Raw genomic sequence first — 24,153 nt, forward strand, 5'->3', positions numbered from 1 at the left:
AAACCAATGAAAGACACTTCACATTTGTGTTGTTGGCATGTTTTTTTTTACTCTCTACAAGACAGTTTTTTGTTTTGCTTTGAAATAGATGGCCAAAATTCACATGGAAACCAGCCAGCACACTTCATGATGACATTGCATCTTACATTAAAATCCCCTTATAACATAAGAACTCTCACTGTAGTGCACATTCTTGAACCCATCTGCATTGAAGGGCATCACTGAACTTAAAGACTCGAGGACAAATGACGTAGCACCACCAGGATTAATGGCTTGGGCACTTAGACAGATGACTTTGGGAAAAGGACAATCTGAGGCCAGATCAGGGTACAGTGCAGTATGAAGGGTTTGGAAGGGGGAGTGCTCTCTGTGCTGTCAGCAGGAGCAGAAGTGTGGCTGCTGCTTTCGAATCCAAGCAAAAACGTTTTACTGGTGCCATGCATGTTTGACTGCCTAGAGCGAGATTGTCAACGCTTCACCCCGGGTGCTTCAGCTCCGACTTATTGAGTGACTTCCTTTATGACTGCAGCTCTGGAAACGAAAAGGAGTGGTAAACACTGTTCAAGGCACACAGCTTTCTTGCCCTCTGCTGCCAGCATGCAGATAAGAGCATTAGAGCTGTTTTTCGTTTCCAGCCTTCGATTGCTGCTATTAGCCGCTCTCTGCAAAAATGAAGAAGATGGGGCTGAATCTGAATAGGTTTTAATGGGAGAGCTGGGTGGTGGGGTAAGCAGGCAAAGTTTCAGAGTGAGTCAACTCTCTCTGCTCGACTGTTGTACAATAAACAAGCAATTAAAATGGAAATGGAGGAAATAATAAGGCAAAGATTAAGAGGACAAGGTCTCAATATTTCAGTCAGTATTCTAGTCTTCTGTGCTGCCACTGAAGTAGAAAGAGAGAAAGAGAAGGCCTTGGAAGATGAGAAAGAGCTTATCTATGGCAGACACAGTTATTGATTATAGAATTTAATTTGTGCTTCATACCTCATGTGACTTTTGAAGAGTTTGTCTGTAGCGTCCTTGAGGGGGCCAGCTGTCAAAGTTGGTTTAGATCTTCTGTTTTCCCTTTGTGAAAATTTAAAAGTTAGAATTATCTTTGATGAGAAAGTATTTTCTGCTGTGTCAGATAGTTCAATATACCTTTCTTCGCTCTCTTTGTCTCCCTCTCTCAGTGTTCAAGAACCCGATATGCAAGGTGTACAGATTTCAAACAGTGGACAGCAAGTGGATGCTCGTGCGGGAACAAATGGAGGAGTGCACATTGTCCTTTAGCATCCCCAAACAGCTGCTCTCACTGTATATTCAGGAGGACATGAGCAGGTAAGACACTCTGAAATCCTATCGTTGATCCTGTGGATGTCACTGCCAGCTTTCTCATTGCATCAGCTCGCTAATTTCCTCTGACTAACCAGCCAATGGAGAACAAGCGAAAGTTCAAAGTAAAACTCATATCAGGTGTTACCTCATTATGTGTACAGTAGGTGTGTTTCTAGACCACTGTCCCGACCCAGTTCACTGATGTAAATGATTGTTTAAAAGTTTGGCCTATATTTGGAGAGGAGTGAATTATTCAGGTCTGCTTAACACTTCAAAAGAAGCTCCAATGCCTGTGCATCCAGTAAACGACAAGCAATGTCTCTTTGAGACACACACTCTTGCACACCTCCCAGTCCTCTCATTGCAATACGGCTCCTGGAACATCCTTCCACCAGTGCTGAATCAGACAAAAACTAAAGTTATAATCCTTAAAGGGATAGTTGTGCTTTGCTGAACCTGAACTAACACATTAAACACTAAAGTCTCTCAATAACACAAGCATTCACTTCAGTGTTTCCCATTAATAACCAAGACTATGGCGGGCCGCCATAGTCTAATTTGTCCCGCCATAGTCTCAATGGAGCTGGACTGTTAATTAGGAGCGGTATTAAAGAACTGTTGGGTTAGTTATAGCACAGTAGCGGCAGAGAGGAGCAGCAGAACATCAGGCGCATTAAAAGTCAAACTAAACCATTCATTCTGCTGGGCCTAAAACTCTCTTTCACTTACAAAAATCTGCAAATATCTTCTCTCATCCATCGATCTGATCAGCTGTGAACATGTCAACAGATTAATTATCCACCCCATGAGTAGCATTCAGCTGCAAAGGAGATACAAAGAACTCTGCCTGCTGCGCAAAAAACATTGGATATTAGAGTGAGACCACAGACTGCCATTACAGTGAGACCACACTCTGGAAATGGAGGACAAAGTAAGGCAAAGATTAAGACGACAGGGTCTCAGTATTTCAGTCAGTCCCACCCGGTCGTCATCTGCTACCTTCATGCATACACTGGCAATATGTGGGAATAACTGTACTTACTAGTGCTGGCATGTAATTTTCACTATGCGATCATTATGAAGAAATAACAATAACAATGTCATTGCAATATCTACAGAAAAGTTAGAGTGATAATGCTATCAGTCATATTCATGTTCAGTTTTCTTTATGGTGTGTTTCATCTCTTTTTAGTAAATGAAATACACAAATTCACAATATGAGCGTAGGGATATGGACAGGGAGACGATGCAGGAATGTAACGAAACAAAGTTAATTTAAGTGTATGTGTATTATTAGCATGATGTAATATTTTACTTTTTAAATACCACAGTTATCAATACAGGTATATCGCAAGACTTCTAAAACTAACCAATCAAGGCAGTTGGAGACCAGCAACACTTTCATGTTATGCAATGTAAAATTACAGTTTTTGTCGAAGGAGCCTGGTGGCTTAGAAGAGAGCATAGATGATGGCGTCAGTTCCCTATCGGAAAGGGCTGTCTAATGACAAGGTGAAAAGATGCAAAATATTCTAAGTATGGCGTACACATATACTGATATTAATGTTTTTGGCTATTGTGTGTTTTGTTGCTGCCCCTCTCCACTACAGTACTTCATTTAGCTTCTGTGGCACTTCTCCAGCCAGCTTCTCCAAACTGGAGACCTGCCAACAGCCATCCACTGTAGGTAATACACTGATTATGAATAAATACCTCAAACAACCCCACTTCAAAAGATCTGAACTGTCCCCTTAAGACTTCAGTCCTGGTTAATTCAGTGACGTGGGTGTGGGTTGATACTACAGATCCCTTTATTCTTGGGGCTGCAAACACTCCCTGAGTAGCAGTTTTGTTAGAAATGTCAACAGGGAAGCAACTGGTGTATCTGTTAACAGCACAGAAACACAAACTCATGAAGCCAGTTAGTAATTGGCCTTTTTTCCATCACGCCGTGAGCAATCATGGTCTGACTTCATGCTGTGCACAGTGCAAGTAGTTCTCCACACAATGGCAGGTCACAGTAAAGTTGATGAACTTTTTGATGAGCCTGCATCTAACAGCTCACTGTGGTATCTCATCTTTGTGACATTATTCCCTCCAGTAGTTAAAACTGATCCACATAAAACATGAAATGCCAAAATTATTAATTAATTAAAAATTCTCTGACTAAATGAATGAACATGCATAAAAACAACATGCAAACACAGGAGCCAAGAACATAACTGCAATTAAAGTCCAGTCCAGTTAATACTGTGTGAGAATGGGGACAGGTTGAGACAAGGACAGAGGGAGGTGATGTTTCACCAGTCTCTAAGTGTGGACCCGTAATTAGATCCCGTGGTCCCTTCCCTCAGGCTCGACCAGTGTTTGTCAAGGCAGATCATTCCTCAACTGGCCTGTTGTCCCTGGCAACCTCTCCTCATACATAACACACACAGGCACCTATACACACACTCACAGCTTCAGATGATTTCTTTATGCTTACTTTAATATGAAGAATAGGCACAAAAAGATGCAATCAGAGACTCTGATGAACGTGGTCGTGGGAGGAGAATTTGATTGGTAATCACGGTGTGCACCTACAGGAGTTCAAGGACACATTCACATGCAAAAAAACATACACACAAGCACCTCCACCACACACTTACAGAAACAATCAGACAGCCATTATTGACAGAATGACTAGACAAGCGCTGTTATCAGTTTACCTGTCTTAGCAGACAATCTGTTCACATTCCCACGCAATGGTTCCCTTTCTCAGCATCTCTAACCCTACTTTCTGTTTAAATACAAGATGATCTGCTCTGCAAACTGATGATTTAAATCACAACTAAATTTAGAAGACAATTATAGCATATTTATTAAATGTCTTATCTGTATAATACAGCTCATGAGCACACAGCAGGCTCCAAACCATGACTACCATATACAGTGTTTGTTTATTAACAGGCATGTGTATCGTATCTCCAGCTTGGTCGCTTAAGCACCTCTTCTATAATCCTCTTTAAATGTTGTCTTTCTCCACGGTGCCTCTCCATTTAGCAGACTCTGTCAGCCAGCCTCACACTGGTGCTAGCTCAGTGTTTTTAATGATTCGGTTAGTGCTGCAAAGTTGTGAGTGCAGCGGCGGATGGTGGGTTGCTTAGTTTGCTTCAACACTCTGTGATAATCTTGGGTGTTTCTTCCTTCGGTTTGTTCGCTTTGATGTCTACAGTCATGTTTTAATCTAACTCTGCGAACACAGAGGTGGCGGATTTTCTTCTTTCCTCCAGTGAAGATGCTGTGATTTCGTGTATGTAAGTGTGTGTGTGTGTGCGTGTGAAGATAATTAATGCATGTGTAGTAAAGTGTCAGTGTGTGGGCGTTGATTAAACCCCATTCATTAAGAGCTGTCTAGTTCCTCATTAATGGAAAATAATCATGTCCCTCTTCTTTTCCTGTTAATAAATAACTGCTGTGATTGTGTATCAGGATCATACAGGTGACATTTTGACACCTGGCCTCACCGTTCACCAATTGTTCTCTACGTTCAGGATCAGTATTAATGGCTGTGCTTGTTGGATAGATCAGAACAAACTGCGGTGTTGTTTAAAAGAGAGTTTTACTTTTCAGTCCTCTCACGCAGTGTTTATTGACCCTACACACAAAGCCCTCTGTGATTAAAGTGAACAGGCACTATAACGCACCGTGAAATAAAGGTGCCCACATGACAGGTCTTTCCTCCTTGGGAATTGTATTCTGTTATATCAGTCTCTGTCCAAGACAATTTGATCACATTGTTCTTCTTGATTTATGTCTATAATCTAATTGTTTTAATATCTGCCAAATTAAATAATTGAATAAATTGTGTCAGCAACTGTATGACTTTATATAAAATCTGGTAGTAAAGATATCTCTCCCTCCCTTATCTCCTTTTATCTTTTGTAGGATACTGTTTTCTTTCCATCTTTTCTTATCATATTTGTTTTCTTTATCCATTTTTATCTACTTTTATATTATCTCATAATCTACTTAAAGATATACTCTGCAGGATTTTCCTTAAAAAAAAAAAGTACAGACTCAAATAGAAGTAATCCCTCACATCATCATGTATGACCCACTAGAAGTGTTTGGAGCCGTATTACTCTGCAGAGACGCCGCCCTCTGCCTATTTTCTTTCTATTTTGGGAATTTTTTAGACGTGTACCCTCACAGAACTTACTCAGGTGAGTTCAGGGCATCAGAAAAACATAGCAACCAAGTACCAGACTGTAAGCAGCAGGCATCCAAAGCCTCATTTCTACTGCACAAAAAACCTGGGGCTATTTAATGCGATGAGAAAGTGTACAACCAGCATTTACATCTGGGGCCAACACTAGTTATGAGTATTTATCGCCTCTGGCTCTGATCGGCATTGATGGAAAAACAACACCTGGGTAACCAAGCTAATTTTAGCTCCTTAACCATTGAGATGCAATGACCGCTACCACCTAAGCACCTCCTGAGCAGCGCTAAAACATCGATCCAAATAAGTCTGCTCTAAGTTTGAAAAAGGGACCGAATCAGTAAGAGATACTGTATATAAAGAGAAGTAACCGCACTAAAGTTTTCACAGACCTCTGTCCCTGCTGTTTCGTCTGTCATCTGGTCTGTCTGTGACCTCACGCAGACACACCAAAACTACCTCTACACACACACACAGACATACTTGTCTGCTGCAGAGCCATCCACAGCTCTGCTCTACTGGCAATGGGAAAAGTGTCAATAGCCTAACTTAGTGGGTTTACTCCTGTTTGAAAAAAACCCATATGTACCTGCTAATTTCAGTGGAAAAGCGGTACAAGAGACACAGTCCAAAAATAATGCAAATATAGTGAGACTAAATGCCAAACAATAGTACTTTTACTTTCACTGGCCAGCGGGTTTATAAATAATAACCGACATCCTGCAGTGTATATTTAAGTGGAACAAGCAGAGTACATCTGATGATTGTTCAAAAAGTATTATCACATTGAGATCAAAGTTCCCTTTTACGAGGGAAACATGACCAAGAATAACAAAATTTACATAAAAGCCTATAAGAGCAGTAGTTTAGTTAGTTGGAAAAACTATTTCTTAGCCTTCAGAAGATGTAGCAAAAATCAGCTCCTACATTTACGACACCTAACTTAGGCTGTACTCATTCACTGTAGACTGTACATAAAGATTGATAACACTTCCCGCCCATACACACACATCTGCAAAAGCTAGTCATTACAAATTAATGAAAGGGGAACAACATTATCCTAATCAGACCCCTCGTCACACCCACTCCAGTACCACCAGCGGAGAGACCTTTGCCTGGGACGGGGGGTATTGATATAAATGTTTGTATTTTTAACTTTCAGGTAGGTTCTGCTGAATAATATTTAATACATTTACAGTGCATTTTTTAACATTTAAACCACAAACTAAAATTCTTCGATATAATTTCTATCCATTGGAGCACTTTTTTTAAATGTGTGCTGTTGGATGTCAAAGACCTGATTGACGCTGTGCCCCGTTTTTACATGCATATGGTTAATCAGCCTACACTTGCTCTTATCATGCTTTTCCCCCCAATCACACCTTTACTCTTTCCAGACAATATCCCTCTGATTAAAAAGGTGATATTGTATCCCTCTACCCACCACCCCTCTGCCTTATCACACTCATTTAGCAAGAAGATATGTTTCTCTATTATTTTATCCGTTATCCATTGTTTAGACCAGTATCATACATCCTGACCTCCACTCCCCACTTTCCAGCACAAAATAACAGACCTCTCAGGAGACAATGGTCCACTTTGACACTGTGATTCACAAGAGCAATGAGAGGTATAGTTAGAGGTTATAGATAATTCTGAATGGTCGCAATCTCTTAAACAGCACCATATAGTACCATTTAACACTCACAATATAAAACAGAAAAATAGAGAACATTGACCCTTGATTGGCTAACATTGTTCATAAATGGTATGAGGGGTCACTTGGAACCAAGTAAGCATGCTGGAAACGATATCTTCCACACATGCTGGGAAATCTACCTCAGTGCTGGCACCATGCATGAGTAAAAGAGCAGTGATTTTTTTCTGTTATCGTAGGAGTTTGTTTTACCCTTTTTAAGAACTGATGTTAGATTTAATTTCATTTAAAAAAGGAATTTTGAGTCTTTCTCTTTTACAAAGAAGCTAATCTCATTTCTGAGACTTAAGCGCACAACAGCTTTTGAATAAACATGTATATTCATCATTGGTTTTTCTTTAAATCCCTTCATAATTAAGAATGGTTTCAAGCACTATCTGCCAAAAGTTAATATTATGCTTCCTTCAAATAACCTAAAATCACATGCATGCCTGTGCTGCTGCCTGTGCTGCTGCCTGTGCTGCTGCCCATGGTACCGTAAGCCTCCTTTGCTTATGGTAATCTGGAATGTACTTCCTTTGTGAGGAAGCCTCCTGTCTATCTTCCTATGCCATAAGCATAACTTACTTACAACCACCTGCAGAGCGTGTTGGCAGAGTCGCCCAGCATGTAGCTCCTCTCTGCCTAGAGGTTGTTTCCAGCTGCAGGTTTGTTTAGAACGAGACAAAGGCGAGGAATGAGGAAAATGTCTCAGATGTGATCCACTATTTGTTTTAAAGCGGGTACGGTTGTTTTTAGCCAGGCTAGAATGTCATTTGCAAATGTTTGTTGTGTGTATGCTTAGTGAGCTGATGGCATGCTTTGCTGCAGTGTGTATCTGAAGAGTCACCCAAATTATAATAAACAAAAGGATATTTTCTCAAGAATATTACCTCTAGCGGTATCAACCCATGCAGATAAATTAAGATTAATTTGCCAGATTTTTATATACTATCTCCCCCTGTGATTTCTGCCTTTACCCTAATACAGTGGAGGGGAATGAAATTTCTTCGTGGTGCTCATGATAGCCCGACTGATACTGGACTGCAGGATCTTAAAATCCAATAAAAAGGTTTTTTGTTTTTTCTTTATTTGTGATAGCGATACATACTCAGCAGGACAGTTTACAAGCGATAAATCAACCTGTCAATGCTCTCTGGGAGCCAACTATGTAATAGAGACACTGTTCCTAAATTACCTTAAACCTATTTTGCAAATCTGCTCTGTAATTTCTTATTACCTACAATGCCCCCCACAAGGAAACATCAAGCTCAGAGCAGCAGGGAGCGGAGAGCAAAGAAAATAACGGCCCCCTGTAGGGGAACATAGACTGGGAGCACACAGGTGGATGCTGGGTTGAAGGTGGGCCTTTTGAAATGCTAACAACAGCAGCAGTAGCAGCAAGTGGCAGCCTAGCTTTCAGGTGAGCAGTGTGGCAGTCAGGCATGTGAGTGTGAGCAGAGCACTGACGGCTCAAGTACAGCATCACGATTAAAAGGGTTATTTGATGTATTTCCATGGCTGGACATTAAACCATTCCTAGTAAACTACTTCTTAGTGTTTCCAGTCAGACCCACTGTCACTATTTAGGTCTTGTTTACTTCAAACTATATATATTAACTTGATGAAGGACTTAAGCCATCAGGCGTCTGGACCTTAAAGTTATCAGAGAAACAAGCTGAGTTTACCTTAGCGGTAGCTTGGCTTGCACTCTCCCCATGACGAAGAGCGACAGAGGGGCACACATTTTTAACCCGAAACTACGTCATTCAGTGTTTCTACAGATACTAAAATGACCCTCTGCAGCTCAGCTAGCAGCCCATCTTGACATCAGAGTGTTGAAGAAAAACTTACAGTGTTTTTACCTGGTTTAATTATCAGTCCCATTTGCAAAGGAGGATATAATTTGGATTCTGTTAAATATCACATTGGTCATTGTTTGTGTTCATTCATTCATTCATTTTCAATTTTTTATATGTTTATAACAGGCACAGTGTGCAATATATGTATTGCACCAGATATAGCACAGAGCTAATTTTCATCCGTTGTCCTTGGGCTTGAAAATACTAAATACAAAAGAAAGACAATTTGACATGACATTAAAAAATACAAATAACAATATAAAAATTAAAATACCATACAACATTAAAAAAATACATACACCTCTAGGACATAGCAGTGCATTAACTTTAGCAGAGGCATAACTATTCTTTAATGACAACATGACAGTCTGTCTTTCAACCATTTTTACAGTCATTTTTAACTGGGAAAAACGAATACACTTCCTAACATGTAGGGAGAGAATTCATTGTGTTGTTGCCGGAATTAAAAAATGCTGTTTAAGCAAATTTTGTTGAGCAATGTTTTCTGTAACAATCTGGATCCTTTTTGTCTTGTTTAATCTTTAAATAAATTGTTCTAGAGGTGGAGGAGCTGAACCATGCAGTGTCTTATAAAGTAAACAAACATTTGCCATAAACAAAGCATTTTAGAAGCTTAGTGAGTTTGTTTCTTTTTCTCTCAGATGTCCCTTTCTTTTGTGAAATTGTATTACCTGGAAAGTTTTTCTGAATAAAATCAGGTTTAGCACTCCAAAGTTTGATAAGCGTTTGATTAACAAAACCGGTGTTCTAACCATGGATGCTTTTGATGAACAAATAGCACAAATCATGCAGGAAAATCGCCTTGAACCATTTGGAAACACGCTCTGAGTTACCCGTGCAATGTGTAGTCTATAATTTAGTAACATCTATGTAAATTTCAAGGAAAAAAGCACCCACATTAAATTGCCAAATACAGTATGTAAAGAGGGATATGATGGCTTCATATTACCCATTTTGAAGTTACACCCCTGGGGCTTTCTCCACTCCACAGTCCCTGGTGCCTGGCTGGACATTGTATGCACTTGTAAAGAACTGTGTGATGTAAGAGGGCTATGCAATGGAAGTGTAGCGACCTGAAGTTGCTTGCTAGTGCTGCTTTATTAAGCTTTATTAGGCTCGGCCTTAGCCTGGCTTTAGTGCTATTAGTTCCTTAAAAATAAAATTTAACCCCTTAAAACTTGGATCGACACCAGTTTTCTTGTGCTGCCTTCAGATGCCTTTCTCAAGCTATTTGACCCTTTGAAACTTGAGCAAACACGGGAAAAAAGGCAATGACCAACTTGGCAAAAAATGAGTGTAAGGTGACAAGAAAATTATTTGTCCCAAAAACTATATTTGTAATTATAGTAGTTTTATATTTAAAATTATGTTACTGAGAAAAAGTATTAAATGAATACACATTTTTTCCTATATTCTATTAATTTATTATTTATTTACTTCCCCTGTTTTAAAAAGAAATCAAACTAATTTGCTCAGTTTTAAGGGCATAAGAAATCCACCACAATATGTCTTCAGAAACAATGTGTCAGGATAATTTGCACACTTCATCACAATCATCAGTTCTTATGGAAACAAACAGTCCTTTTGTAAAGTGCTGACGGCATGTCGAGATACCACTAGAGATGTGTGGAAAAAATACAGTATGTTTTTTGTTTGTTTGTTTTGTAATTTGGCTGAAACCCATCCTCTTAAAATATTGTGGATTTGATCATAAAGATGATAATGATGACCTTGACTCACTCTCTCTCTATCTCTTTCTCTGGCATCATTTCTATCGCGCTCTGCTGTGCATTGAAGTACTTCAAAGTAATCTAAAAATAACTTACTTACCTGGAGGAAACCAAGGAATAGTCTAACGCTTTGTTGTAGTAGTTGAACTACAACAAAGAAATAACTACTACATTATGCATTCAAGCAATTATGCCTGGTCTCAACAATAAGTCGAACCAACAAGCATTTATACATGCAGCCCTTCATTTTAGGACATACAGTATACAAAATGTATGAGCTGTAATCACGGAAAACTGGGCTTGTTATCATTAAAGCAATTCATATGACTGTGTATTTGTAATCCTGAATACTATTTTGCACCTCCTTCAGTCTCTATTTTTTATATTATCACTGCAATTTACTTTCAAAGGAGGCTGAGAGGCTTGTTTCTGAATGATATCTGTCCATCTGATGTTGCTTTTCACATGCAAATAATGACCCAATGAAAGAGGCTGTACATCCTAGTAGGAAATCAATCCCCCACCCACACTCACATAAAACCAGGACAAACATGCACAAAACTCACACATCGCCACTGTTTTTCCGGGAGAAGGAGTACAGATGATTTTGGCCTTACTCTTTAGGCACAACTAAGGAAGACAGGCATGGGTCACTCCAGTGGCACCAGTAAAGAGTGGACGGGTAATTTTACATGTAATGGTAAAAATATGGTGGGACTAAGGGAGGAATTTGATAGGGCAGAGTGGATAAGTGGGCACCGGCTTCTAGCCTGAGGTTCAGAAATATGTTTGTCTGGCTCCACACAGGGCGCTGCGGGACGTTACTCTGTGTGTGTACCTGTGCGTCTGGTTCAATAATTGCGAGCCTGTTTGTGTGTTTTACCAGGATTGTTAATGTTTTTTATACCCTCACCAAAAATTTCAATAAATGATATGCTCATTTATTGAAATTTTAGGATATGACCCAACATGGATATGACCCATGTCTATGTTTTAAACAACGAATGTAAGCAGTTAATGTTCATTGATTATTCTTTTTATATCTATTAAAGCTACAGTTGGGAATTTTTATGAAAATAACTTTTTGTCATTTTGCTGAAACTGTTACTATATTTTTAAAGAATATGAGACAGGTAATCTGTGGAAAAAATCATGTCCCTTCTCATCTTCCTTCTGCATCAAGTGATATTTTTTAGACTATACCTAATATACCCAATACTCTAATGCAGCTGGCGATCATGTCAAACACCACTCATGGACTGCAGTCAAACTGCCAAACTAGGTAGCGCTGATCAAATCAAGATTCTAATTCCAACATCAAGGGCTATAGAGTAGGCTGGGGAACATGACTATCTGCTTTATTTAGTTCTGTGTGAATAAATATATTGACATTTTCAGCAAAAGTTACCAACTCCAGCTTAAAACCCAAAAGGTCGTCATAGATCTGTGTTTATCTGCAGGGTGCAGGACCTGAGGGAGCTGGGCGAGCTTTCTCCTCACTGGGACAACTTAAGAAAAGAGGTGATGACAAGATATGGTGGAATCATCAGCTCCTACCAGGAGACTTTGGCTGAACTGGACAAGATTACTGGTAGGACTGTGCCTTCTGCCAAACTCAATATTCATATTTGTGTACAAGCATGCATGCATTCACACAAGCACAAAGTTGTTTTATTCAAAAACACACAAACACACCTTAAAAATGCTTAAAATGTTTGGAGTAATATGGAACGCAGAAGTCTCTTACTGTAATATGTGGTCTCTAAATACAGAGACGCCAAGGTAGTAATTAAAGATGTGAAGTCTAAAATGACTGTAGTCTGGCCCAACCTTCCTGTGTTGACTGTCATAACCCGACCATAGATCAAAACACTGCAGCGGCCCCTAACCTGTTAGGCTAAGTCCAAAAAGAGAGGACAAATTTGAGTTGAAAGATTAATTCTTTGTGTCAGTAGAAAGCTTAGTGAGAGGTTGTTTCATTTTATCTGCTTGCTGTCAAAGAGTTTCCATAGCAACACAGGTTTCATCATGGGCAATTGAAATGTGTGTACCCCTATGCCCTTCTGCGTGTTTGTTAAAGTAAATGTTTGCAGTGCACGTAAAAAAAAAACTGATGTAAATCTCTGCCGCGTGCAAACAAAAACACAAGTCTTGCATCTCATTTACAAATACTTTGTGTTCCACTTAGTATGCAAATAATTTTTGCACATTTTTTTGCAAATGTTTTACATAATAATATTAATCCACGCAGTTAGTTCCTAATGTGAGAACAGAAAGTAATTAGGCTGTTTTCTCATTTGCATCTGACACCAAACTAGGAAACACTGGACATGTGACTGTGCCCCAGAATGGCAGCGGGTGATTCATTTGTTTAGTGTTATTACTCAAATGCAGGTTGAAAACACATTCTACTTTGCATACTTTGATCATACACACTGTTGTATATATAGAGTTATTATTGTCCTTATACATGCACAAGCGCTCACACACTAATTTCATTGTACAAAACAACAGATGTTCTTATGTATTCTGTCTTTGTCCTTAACTAAACTCTTTCAATTATTTTCAATGAAAATCTCAACGAGAATAAAAACACAGACATTACAAAGCTCATAGACTGATCAGTCACTCTGGATTTGTTGCTTTCCCTCGCCATAATCTCTTCCTATGCATATTTTAGTTTCCTATGGGCATAAGGACATTATGGCTCCTGATTAATTTACTCTCATCCCCAATAATGAGATATTTGTCTCCACTGCTTTTGCTTTGCCCAGCTGATAAGAGATGATGGTAGCTAAGCCTCTGCGCTGCCTGCCTTAACTCTGAGGGAGGAAGTTGAGGGCGAGGGGAATAGATAATGTGGCATTGGTCATTATAGTTTCTGACAAGTGTCTTGTGTGGCGCAGATGCTGCAGTGCACGAAGGAGTTTCTGCCCAACTCACCACTCTAATCCAGCCCTGCATTAACTTAACAGGATGACAGACGTTACTAAACAAGTTGGGTGGGCAAGCTGCTGCAGATTAATTATTGATAAGTAATATCATTAAAAAAGGCAGAGAGTAGAGGCACAAAGAGACAGAGCGTGGAGGTGGTTTGAATGTGAAGATCAGTTGGTGAGCAGAGACAAGGGAGAAGAGGAATGAAAAGGTCGTTACTCAAAATAAACAATGGTGACAAATAAAAGAATTAAAGTGACGTCCATCACAAAAAAGAGCTTAAAGTGAGCATCATTCTTCTCTTTAATTGAATGTTCACAGTGGTGTAAATCACTAGTTTGATCGTGATACAATATTATATCAATTCTTTGGATGACAATACAATATTTGCTGTCTTATCAAAGTCTCCCACAATACAATTTCGATTTGATTCAATTAAGGGGACTGATGTAAGAACATATCATATGCCCCTTTAAGACAGTTATTAACAGAAGAAGCTGCCACCCATTTCTTTTTTGCTCTTGGCCATAAAAGATGAAAGCAACATAAATAATTGTAACTGGTTAAGTGCAGTGAAGTTTACTTAAAATTGACTCCAAACAAAAACTCATAAAACATGACTTAACAACAAGAACATTTAACAAAAGTATTTCGGCTCAATAATAACATTCTAGGTTCCTAGACAGAACAGGTTTATTTATTTATTTTTGCTTATCACCAAAAAAAAGCTTTATTTATAGTTCTTCTTACTCACCTCCGTATGAAATCACTGCATGTCCCGGCATATTAGCGCGGTTAAATTTCTGCCTGCCTAATATTGTTGATATTGTAGTGAAAGCAACAAGTTGCAGAGTGAGATGCCCGACCATGTTCACTGTGTTTCCTGAGTAAGATATTTCATAACATTGTTAGCATGTGGCATTTGCTTTGTCTTTTGACCTCTTTTCTCCAAAATACAAAAAAACATTTTCACTTTGTTGATATATTCTTGAGAGGGGGGGTAAATATCCTTTTTGTCTTTTTCTTGGCTGCTTGCCATTATCTGCCTGGCACTAGCACGTCTTTCAAGCTTGTACACACAACCTTCTATCATATTCTACTGCCATGTTTTGGTCTTTAAAACAATACAGAATTAATGGGAGGATGCCAAATAAAGAATGCTCCCCCAGTATGGAGTTTCTACATTTTTAATTATGTTTTCAAAATGGTTTTGGTTTGCAGGTTTGCACATGGCTGTGAAGGTTGCTGTCCTTAAATAAATAATTAGCAGTCACATTAGAAGCTAACTCGAATGCACATATAATTTAAGGTGAATCCTAAGTCAGAGGAATTTTCATGAGTAAAAGAAGACTTGGAGGTCAGTGCACATTTCATAGGTCAGATGTAGGTTTCTGTGTTATTTATTTTGCACTGACAACAAAATAAAAGGAAAGTTGGAGAAACTGCAAGTGGAAGAAGAGAGACAGTCCGCTGGGAGGTTGAGGCACAGCCACCATTTTCAGGTTCAGCATGCTTACTGATTCCATTTTATCAATTTTTAATGATGAGCTGACCTCAGCAAACACTTCAGATACTCTAATAACTGTATCCCATTCATAAATTAATCATCCCTACTTTCATTGTTTACCAGCCGGCAAATTAAAGGCACAGACGTAATCCCTTTAGCGTGGTGTTTGTTGAACAACCAATACCGCCGGCACTTCTCTGCACAAAACTGTCAGTCACTCTTATGGGATGACTTCAGTTTAAGGCCCAGAGCTACGTATTGTAGATTAAGGCTCATACCTTACTTTCTCTCTTTAATATCTGCACTAGAACAGTAGTTTTTGCAGTCTATTGCCTCCAGGTAAAGATGTTCAGCTGTGGAGTGCACAGACATTTTCTGTTTTGCAGGTTACTACAGACAGCATGGAAAATAGTAATAATGAAAAAGCCCTTAAGAATTGTGACAAATTTCAAAAGGCATGAATTGGATCACAGCAAAAAGAAAATGTACCCTCAAACATGTCTCACTTGTCCAATTCACACTTATCTCAGGGTGATTCCACTGCTCACACAGCATGTGTCCATTCCCCCTCTATGTCTACAACATATCTAACTGTGGATTAATTAAAAATGCCTGCTGTGCTGTGAGCACCACAGGACCATGAAGATGAAACCCTTAACATGCTACAGACCTACATTGATCTGACAGACCTCACTTACAAGACGCCACTGCTGTCATTTGTAATTTGGATTTTTTTTCTTCTCAGCTTGCCCTCCAGGCACCCAGGCAGACATTTCTAAAAGCATAGGATATAGGTTGCTCGTCTTCCGAGGGATTCAGAGCCATACAAAAAAATGTCTAATAGCAGAGAAACTACAGGAACGATTTAAAGAAGAGATAGTAGCCAGATGTTGGTCAGTATTTCTGGCACCAGTCCTTCTGTCCCATAGCCAGCCCACCTGGGCAAACAGATGGGAATCTGATATGGCTAATTCATCTAACCTACAACGGTCACTAGCTCGATTAGCCTGGTCCCCAGAGCTCTGCAGCAGACACTGAGAGCCCACTGAGCAGGGATGACAGCTTAGCCATTGACTTGAATATTAGCCTTTGGAAATGGCTCCTCCTCACACAGAGATGTGTGGATGCACACTGAGAAGACCAGTTAGATTCATCTGGGTGAAGACATTTGCACAAACACTACAAAGGTCAAGAGTTTGTATGAGCAACACTGACTGCTATGGATGGCAGTCTGTTGACTAAAATAACTCAACAACTGTCAAATGGATTTTACTTTGTTTGTAAATTAACAGCATTCACAACAGTCATGGTCCCTAGTGGATAAAGCCTACTGACTCATGCGACCCCCTGATTTTTACACCTCGAGACATTTGGCAGAGGAAAATGTTGGCTTTCTGCATGTCTGCAAACCCTAAATAAGCTACATTCGCATGTTTCAAATGTATCATATCAATGTTTCTAAAGTGACATAGTACATGAGCTGACTTTGTAATCTGATGATGGAGGGGATGGTGTATGGCATGTCAGGCGAGATGCCTAGCGAGCTGCAGGCCAGCTAACAATAGGCCATGCATCACTTTAGTAACAACCATCACCTCTTCCCAAGTGGAAACAAGTAGGAATATGATCACTTTGTTAATAGAGCCTCATAGAGCTGCAAGGCAAAGCTGCAAACACAAACATGAACAACATGCAAATTGTGACTTAAATTTGGTGCGTCTGCTTGATAAATACAGCAGGCATGTGAGTGCGTCACATCACATCTAAAAAAAAAAACCAAACCTTAAAGCCTAAAATAAAATTTTTCTCATAGTGTTCTGGCCTGCATATTTCTACATGCAAAGTTTATGTTTTGGTCTTCCATATATTTAGCTGACAGATTGTTTATTCAGTGGTTAGAAATGGCATCTGTTTACATTTTCACTTTGATAAGTAGCAGCAAATCTGTTATCACCTTAGGAAGAAGACATGATTGATTTTCAGTCCTTGAAAGTAATAAGTCGCATCACTGTCAGCTCCAGCTGAGTCATAAGTGTTATCCATTTCTGAGGTAACACATTTCAGCTTGAGTGGGTCAGCAGTTTCAGCTTCATATACAGTAATGGCGGTGTAGTGGATTTGTTTTCATGTTTGGCCGACCTGCCGAATGATGTTAAAAGTCTGTGGCAGGTAACAGATTTTCTCATCTAAATTCTGTGTAAACATAAGCCTTCTGTAGCACTGAAGCGCTGGTTGGTGCGTAGAGGTCGGATGCCTCGAGAGTAATTAATAAATAGGATGAAAATTAGTGTGCATTGCTTAGTTTAGTTCTTCGTAACAGTTAGTACAGTTCAGGTAAATGTCATCTAAAAGAGCAAAGTGTGGATACTTTGTCTTTTTGTTCATCATGCTGCAATTAATAAAGCAGATGAGCTTCAGTACAAGGAACACTCTGCTTTACCTTTGTATATTATATATGTATATGTATGAATGTATATCTGTGCATAAGCGTGTGTGTGTGCGCGTGTGCGTATGTGTGTTTGTCTGTGTGTGTGTGTGTGTTTTTCTGCCCCACTGCTTATTGATATAAGCATAAAGGTTTTTAGTCTGTCTTGGTAGATCTTCCCTGCTGGGGGGGAAATAATCACTTCCTCTGGTTCAAAGGGATGTATGTTATGATGCATTTCTCAAATCAGAAACAGCAGGTGGCTGATAAATTAAGAGGAAAAACTTTCTTGATATCATGATAAGCCACGATCTTTGTGGGCGGGCAGACAGATGGTAGAGGATCAGTGCCAACAACGAAATTTAAACTTTATCAGCAGTCAATTCAGGTATCAAAAGTCACCATTGGCAACACGTACATGTCAAATGACCTATGTGATCACAGTACAGCCCACTACATACTATCACACATGATAATGTCAAAAACACAGGAAAGAAAACTAGTAGATTACCACTCTGATGTTATAAAAAGATTAAAATACTGCAGACTTTTTACATTTCTTTTTCTTTCTTGTAAGTCATGCTCCGTTCCTTTGATGGGAACTCAAATTCAAAGTCATTTGTTTTAAAAGAGGATTTAATTAAGAGTTCTGATACCAAACTAGATTATGAAACTTCGTAATGTGAGAATTTTGTGGTCCTCTGTACCCGTTTCGAATTACATCACTTAAAGTGACTTACCTCTGCTGGCAAACATCACAACGCTGCTAAATTGCCTCTATTCCTTGAATGTTTTTGAAAGCCTCGCCTCATCTCAAAGAGGCTCATCAACCTTATTTACATATTTGAGATTTGAGCAGCCAACGTGAAGCGTCAGACTGTGATTCTGAGCTTAATTATATGCCACAAACAAAGGGTATCATTTGTCAGGAATTTTTTTAATTGGACGCTTTGAGCAAAGTTGTGGCTGCAAAGGGCGTTAAATCCTGTGCTGGAAGAATTACACTGTTCATTAGAAGATTTTAATAGGCAGTTAATAAAAATGAGCCATGTTTGAGTTGCTTGTTGATCTGTAATTGATTCTTTCTCCATAGAGATATACATAGATTTGTGTATTAAAAAAAAACAAACTTGCATTGGCATTTATAAGTGAAATGGTTTGGAGGGTTACATTTTTATCAGTTTGATGTCAAACAATGAATAACTTGTAGTTTACATTTATTAAATAATGTTTATATAACTTTGACATTTTATGTTACACTCTTTTTTGGGAAAATGTCTTGGTAAACTGGGCTTTACTAATTTAAACTTTGGTTGTGCTGTTCTTTGTTTTTCGGGTAATCTGAAAGCAAACTTATTAATGGACCACACACTGGAGACAAATAAAAATGGTCATTTCATACTTTCTTTGCAGCCATTTTACTCTGAGTATTGTGGCAATTAAGTTGTAAAAAAAACCTTCATGCCCTTACAATGTGTAATTGAATCTGCACTGCAGCTACTTTTACAACTCTTATTTAAATGAATTTTAATTTGGTGCTATGTATTCCCTTTTGTCACTCAGTTGTTCATTAAATATATTTCAAGTCAGTCGATTACACAAGGGTTTTCTTTCCATTAGAAAATAAAAGAGAGCATTTGAACATCAATCCAATTTGTTATCTAATGTTTGCTAATCTGTGTCTGTGTCCACGTGCCTCACTTCAGAAGCACATAAACAAGGTAATAAAGACAAAAGCCATATAAAGCAGTCATGTTGGAAAGATTGCAGTATAGCTGTAGCAGACGGTAAGGGCTTTCAATAACACAAGCTTTATAGGGATGTTTTTATCTTTGAAACATCCACCAAGTCTCTTATATTTTACGACAATATGACATATAATTGTGTCTCTGTTCTTTTAGGTCGTTCATTCAAGCCAAGCTGCTGCAAAGCCCAGAAATCTCTGGAGTTCATCCCAATAAACTTGCACACCCAGAGGATGAGGGTGACATGCCCCAGAAAAACAGGTATTACACTTCTGCTTTAGACTTCTGTTTGATCTATTATTACACCAAATACTGCTTGCTCCATTTTAGTTCTGTTTTTGGTGTCTACCAACTTCTGAGGGAAATATCTGGCTCTTTAGCTGCTAAATGCTCCACTAGGTTCACCAGCTGGTCGCTAACTGTCTGCTGTCTGGTGCTGAGCAGGTAGTGTGCACTGGGTTTTTGGAACTTTTTCACTGGAAACATCTGCCTGCTGCAGCCTAAGATGAAGCTGTAAGAATGTTAAGAGTGAACCAAAGCAGTAAAGATGTGGACCTAACCGCTTCACAATGAGCTAAAAGTCACTGTAAAAAAAAGATGAAAATGTAGAGAGGAGCTGCAGATTCGGGTAATGATTCTCTGTAGGTTTATCACTACATGTGTCACTTTTGATATTGTTTCCCACTGTCATGTCAGACGTTGTAATTATCAAATACAGATTAAGGCTTCTTTCAATACTTTAATGGTTTATTTTAGTCTTTTTTTTAAACAATTTGAGCTTAGTAGCTGTTTAACCTGAAATGTTCAAACAAGGGATGTCAACGGTTAGAGAATATATTTTGACCAGTTACGCATGTTGGTCAAAGTTAATTTTTCCTTCTTTTCAGTGAAGTGCACTGCACACCACTTGGGTCTAGTGGGAGCTAGGTAGTGGTCTGCTCATTCAGCAATTACTGCCAATAATGCCATCCTAACTCAACAGTATTGCTATTGAAACATTGCGGCCATCCTCTAGTTTCCCTCAAGGTCATCCCAGAGACTAAGCAGCTCATTTTTGGGCAACAAACCCCTTTTAGCATTGCTAATTATCACTGTTAACTCTGTTAGCACCATTAACACCATCACCACAGCTAGCTGTGCTCACATAGTTAAAATGCTAAAGAACTTTTGCTGTTTGAAATGAAGCTGCTTACTCACCGGAGCTACTTGGAGGTAGACGGGAGGGTGGCCACCATGTTTCCGCACGGCGGTCATGCATGGCTATCGTGACTGAGCTCCCACCCAACCTGCAAAGTCCGTAGTGTAGAGCGGCTGACTCTAGCTAACCATTGGAGACCAGATGGTATGCTCCAGGCACTTTGTTTCTGCATTTTAACATGGCTAGTCATCTGTCTGTCAGAAAGTTAACAGAAAATAATTTAGTAATTAAAAAATTAGTTAATTTAATTTATTTAAAAAAAGGAAATAAGTGCACCATTGACTCAGTCAGGTTTAGCCCTGCATTTGAAAGTACTATCCATCAAGAGAGGTTGAAATTGTAATGTTTTGTATTTGCCTTTTATTTCAAGCGGTTAGTTACTGGTTACTGGCAATATTAACTGAAACTGACATCCCCATTTCAAACATAAAAAGCAGGTGTTGTTGAAAGGTGGTTTCATAGGACATGCATTTCTATAAGCTGCTGTGGATGTCACTCTCTGCTGTCTTTGTGACCTCTCCATCTGTCAGGGAAACTCAGATGGCTCAGACAGGGTGGCTGTAGGTCATCAACTGGCCCGAAAGGTGACAATCAACTTGGCCTCAGAAAGATAGACAAAACACTAATTAAGCCCTTTGAGTTTTTCCTGAGAGAAAGACTGGGCTGTCTCCACCGCTGCTCTCTGGCTGGCAGAGCCCTGGAACTGTCTCAGTGTATTAAGGTGACTAACTGCTGCCTCACTACCTGTGAGTGGGCTCCATTTCAACTATACACCCGATGATTGATGGGGAGTTGAAGACAGACAAAACCTTGACATAAACTGTGCTTCTTTCAGTGAAGACATCAGGGATGACAGATAAAATAAGTAAAATCAAGTCATCATACAACCCTGAAACTGTCTCGTGCTGTCAAGGCCGAAGAGGGGGAAAATCAAGATAAAACAAACCTTAGAGGAGTTTGTCAATTGATTGATAGACACTCTGATAATTACCCTCTGTGGGGCCAATTCACACCTTGACTCCTTTCCAGGCAGTGGTGCTGATGTGTCTGTGTGTGTAAAATCCACTATGTACACTGCAGTCGGATCTGGAGTACCTGCAGGATACACACCGCTCCCATCTACTTCATGATGTTAATAAAGAAATCTGGGTAAAAGCAATGATATAAAATAGCATATTTATAGCCACAAGTCACCAAACCTTGATTTAAAAAAAGCAAAAATGTCCCACACAAATCAAAAAAATCTATAAAAAAAATATACCAACCTCATTCCATAAATGTTTCATTTACATACAAATCAGTTACACTAAAAGTCTTTGGGTTCATGAAAAGAGATGTCACTTGACATGCAGTGTGCAGAAAATCATTCAAATGTAAATTTGTCTTGTACCCTGTGCAACTGTCACTTCTCAAACTGAAGGAGTTTTCCTTTAAATGATGAGATATACATACCCACATTTTTATCAATGATACTGCATGTTAACTCTTGATCAGTATATTTGTAGCAACAAGAAAACAAAATTACATTAACATGCAAATGCTATTATATGTAATGTAGATATTGTAATAACACAACTGTCTCCACAACATTTTGTGGCAGCATATAGCTATCACGGTAAAAAGAAACTTGTCTTTGGGTATAAAACTTAATGTTGTTGCTAACTTTCAGATAAAATATAAAGTAGGTTTATTATAATAAGTTTAAGTCTATCACTGTTAGTGTACCATGATTTTAAATACATCTAAATTAATGGTACAAGGTATTTAAAAGCAGTGCTGTGACAAAGTGTGGTATACTCTACAGGATTGTACTGTACAATGTACGGACTCATACAGAAGTAATCCCTCTCAATCATGACTTATGAGCCATTAGAAATGTGGGGTGGTGCATTTTGCTGCAGAGACTCTGCCCTCTGTCTGTATTTTCTTTTTTTTCTGTGCTGCCGATGTTTTCAGTGCTCAGGTGAGTTTGGGGCTTATAAAAACGTAGTGACCATAAGCAGCAGGCATCTAAGAGACACAGCGCTGAAAAAAAGTAGGTCTTGGTGCAGCTGCAGAGACATTGGGCTAAGGTTCGAAAAAGATGTCGGGGGAGTGCCATGTAGTTAAGTGAGTAGTCTTTCCCTTCGTGAAAAAACGCAAATATAGCAAGATGAAACTCCGAATGAGAGTGAATCTGGGATGGCTTTTACTTTCAACTTTGCTGGCTGGCAAACATGTTTACAAACAGCAACCGACAACGCTGCATAGTATTTTCACTCACTGGTATTTTTAAAACTACATTTTTCATTATAATAAAATAGGAACATATGGGCCATCTAGGTAGCATAATTTTTAAGAGGCATTGCATATAAGTGTGACATGTTCATTTGATGTTTGTTGCTTGTCATTAACCCCTTTTTCTCTCTCTCATTAATCTAGTAATCTAGTCTACACGTGTGAACGCAGCTTCAGAAGCCAATGAACTTGACTTCAGCGTGTCAGTTTTTAGGGCTATTTTGCCTTTAATTGATAGGACAGCACAAGAGTGAAGGGGTGGGGGTGGGGGGGCAAAGAGCTGAGGCTGAAATCAAACCCATGCCACTGCAGTGAGGACACAGCTGTCATACATGGGGCGCCCACTCTAACCAATGAACCACCAGGCGCCTCAGTGTGTCACAGTTCTGCATTGTTGGTGACCTGCTCACCTTTGCCTGCCCTGTGACCCATCTCATCCATCTTCAATCATTTTCCATTCACCCTGATTTCCCACTCCACAGCATCAGTGACACCTACCTCATCAAGGCGACTCGGTTCACCTTTTCCTGATTACACATCGCCAGTCTGTATACACCAGCCTCACAGACACACTGCCAGGATGTTCTTCTCCAATCCAGTGCCAGTACTGCCTGTCTCCAACTCACCTGATTCGCTTGCCTTCCACTAAACTCCTCAGCCCTCCCCAGATCACGAGCTCTGCCTCTGTGTTCCTGGGGTGTGTTTGCCTGTGTCCCTCAGTGCAGTTTTTCCCTGACAGCTCTACAACATGAGTTTGCCTGTTCATCTGCCCTTGCTAACCTGCGCTGTGGAGTGATTCAGACACTGTCTTTGGTTGCTCACCGTCATCACTGGTTCCTGGACTCCTCACCGGGTCAAACCTACCTTCTGGTTGCCCCCCCCCACTTGTGTGGTTTGCCCCACCTTTGTGCTTAACTGGTGTTGGAGCCTCTGCCTGCCTGACAAAGTTTCTGCCTCCTCCTTCACAGTACCACAGCACACAATTTGGACATTCTGTTGATGCCAGTGACTCACCTTCCTCCTGCGCTTTTGGATCAGTCCTGTGTCTCCCGAGACACCAAGCCAGGGATTTTGACTTTCCTGTTGTTTCACTTACCTGCTCATCCTGTGTTAGGCTAAGAGGTGTATTAAAGGCTATAACAAACTGTCCTTTTTGTCAGTGGAGCTGCATCTGGGTTTAAACCACAATCGTTACACAGTGTCTGCCTGACTTTAAAGTCTCCCTGCACAGAAAA

The 24,153-nt window shown here is 39.6% G+C and overlaps 1 protein-coding gene across 8 annotated transcripts in view; it reads left to right on the forward strand.

Moving 5' to 3' along the window:
- inpp4b (inositol polyphosphate-4-phosphatase type II B) overlaps positions 1–24,153 on the forward strand; it is a 170,936-nt gene that overhangs the window by 101,392 nt on the left and 45,391 nt on the right. For all 8 annotated transcript variants that reach the window (XM_042484477.2, XM_088075915.1, XM_088075917.1 and 5 more), the window contains 3 exons: positions 1,172–1,319; positions 12,290–12,420; positions 19,600–19,704. In XM_042484477.2, the coding sequence (XP_042340411.1) occupies positions 1,172–1,319; positions 12,290–12,420; positions 19,600–19,704 (384 nt within the window). The remainder of the gene's footprint in view (positions 1–1,171; positions 1,320–12,289; positions 12,421–19,599; positions 19,705–24,153) is intronic.

Source organism: Plectropomus leopardus, chromosome 3 (assembly GCF_026936395.1).
Source record: "Plectropomus leopardus strain MGB_pleo_1.0 chromosome 3, ASM2693639v1, whole genome shotgun sequence".
Classification (NCBI taxonomy): Eukaryota; Metazoa; Chordata; class Actinopteri; order Perciformes; family Serranidae; genus Plectropomus; species Plectropomus leopardus.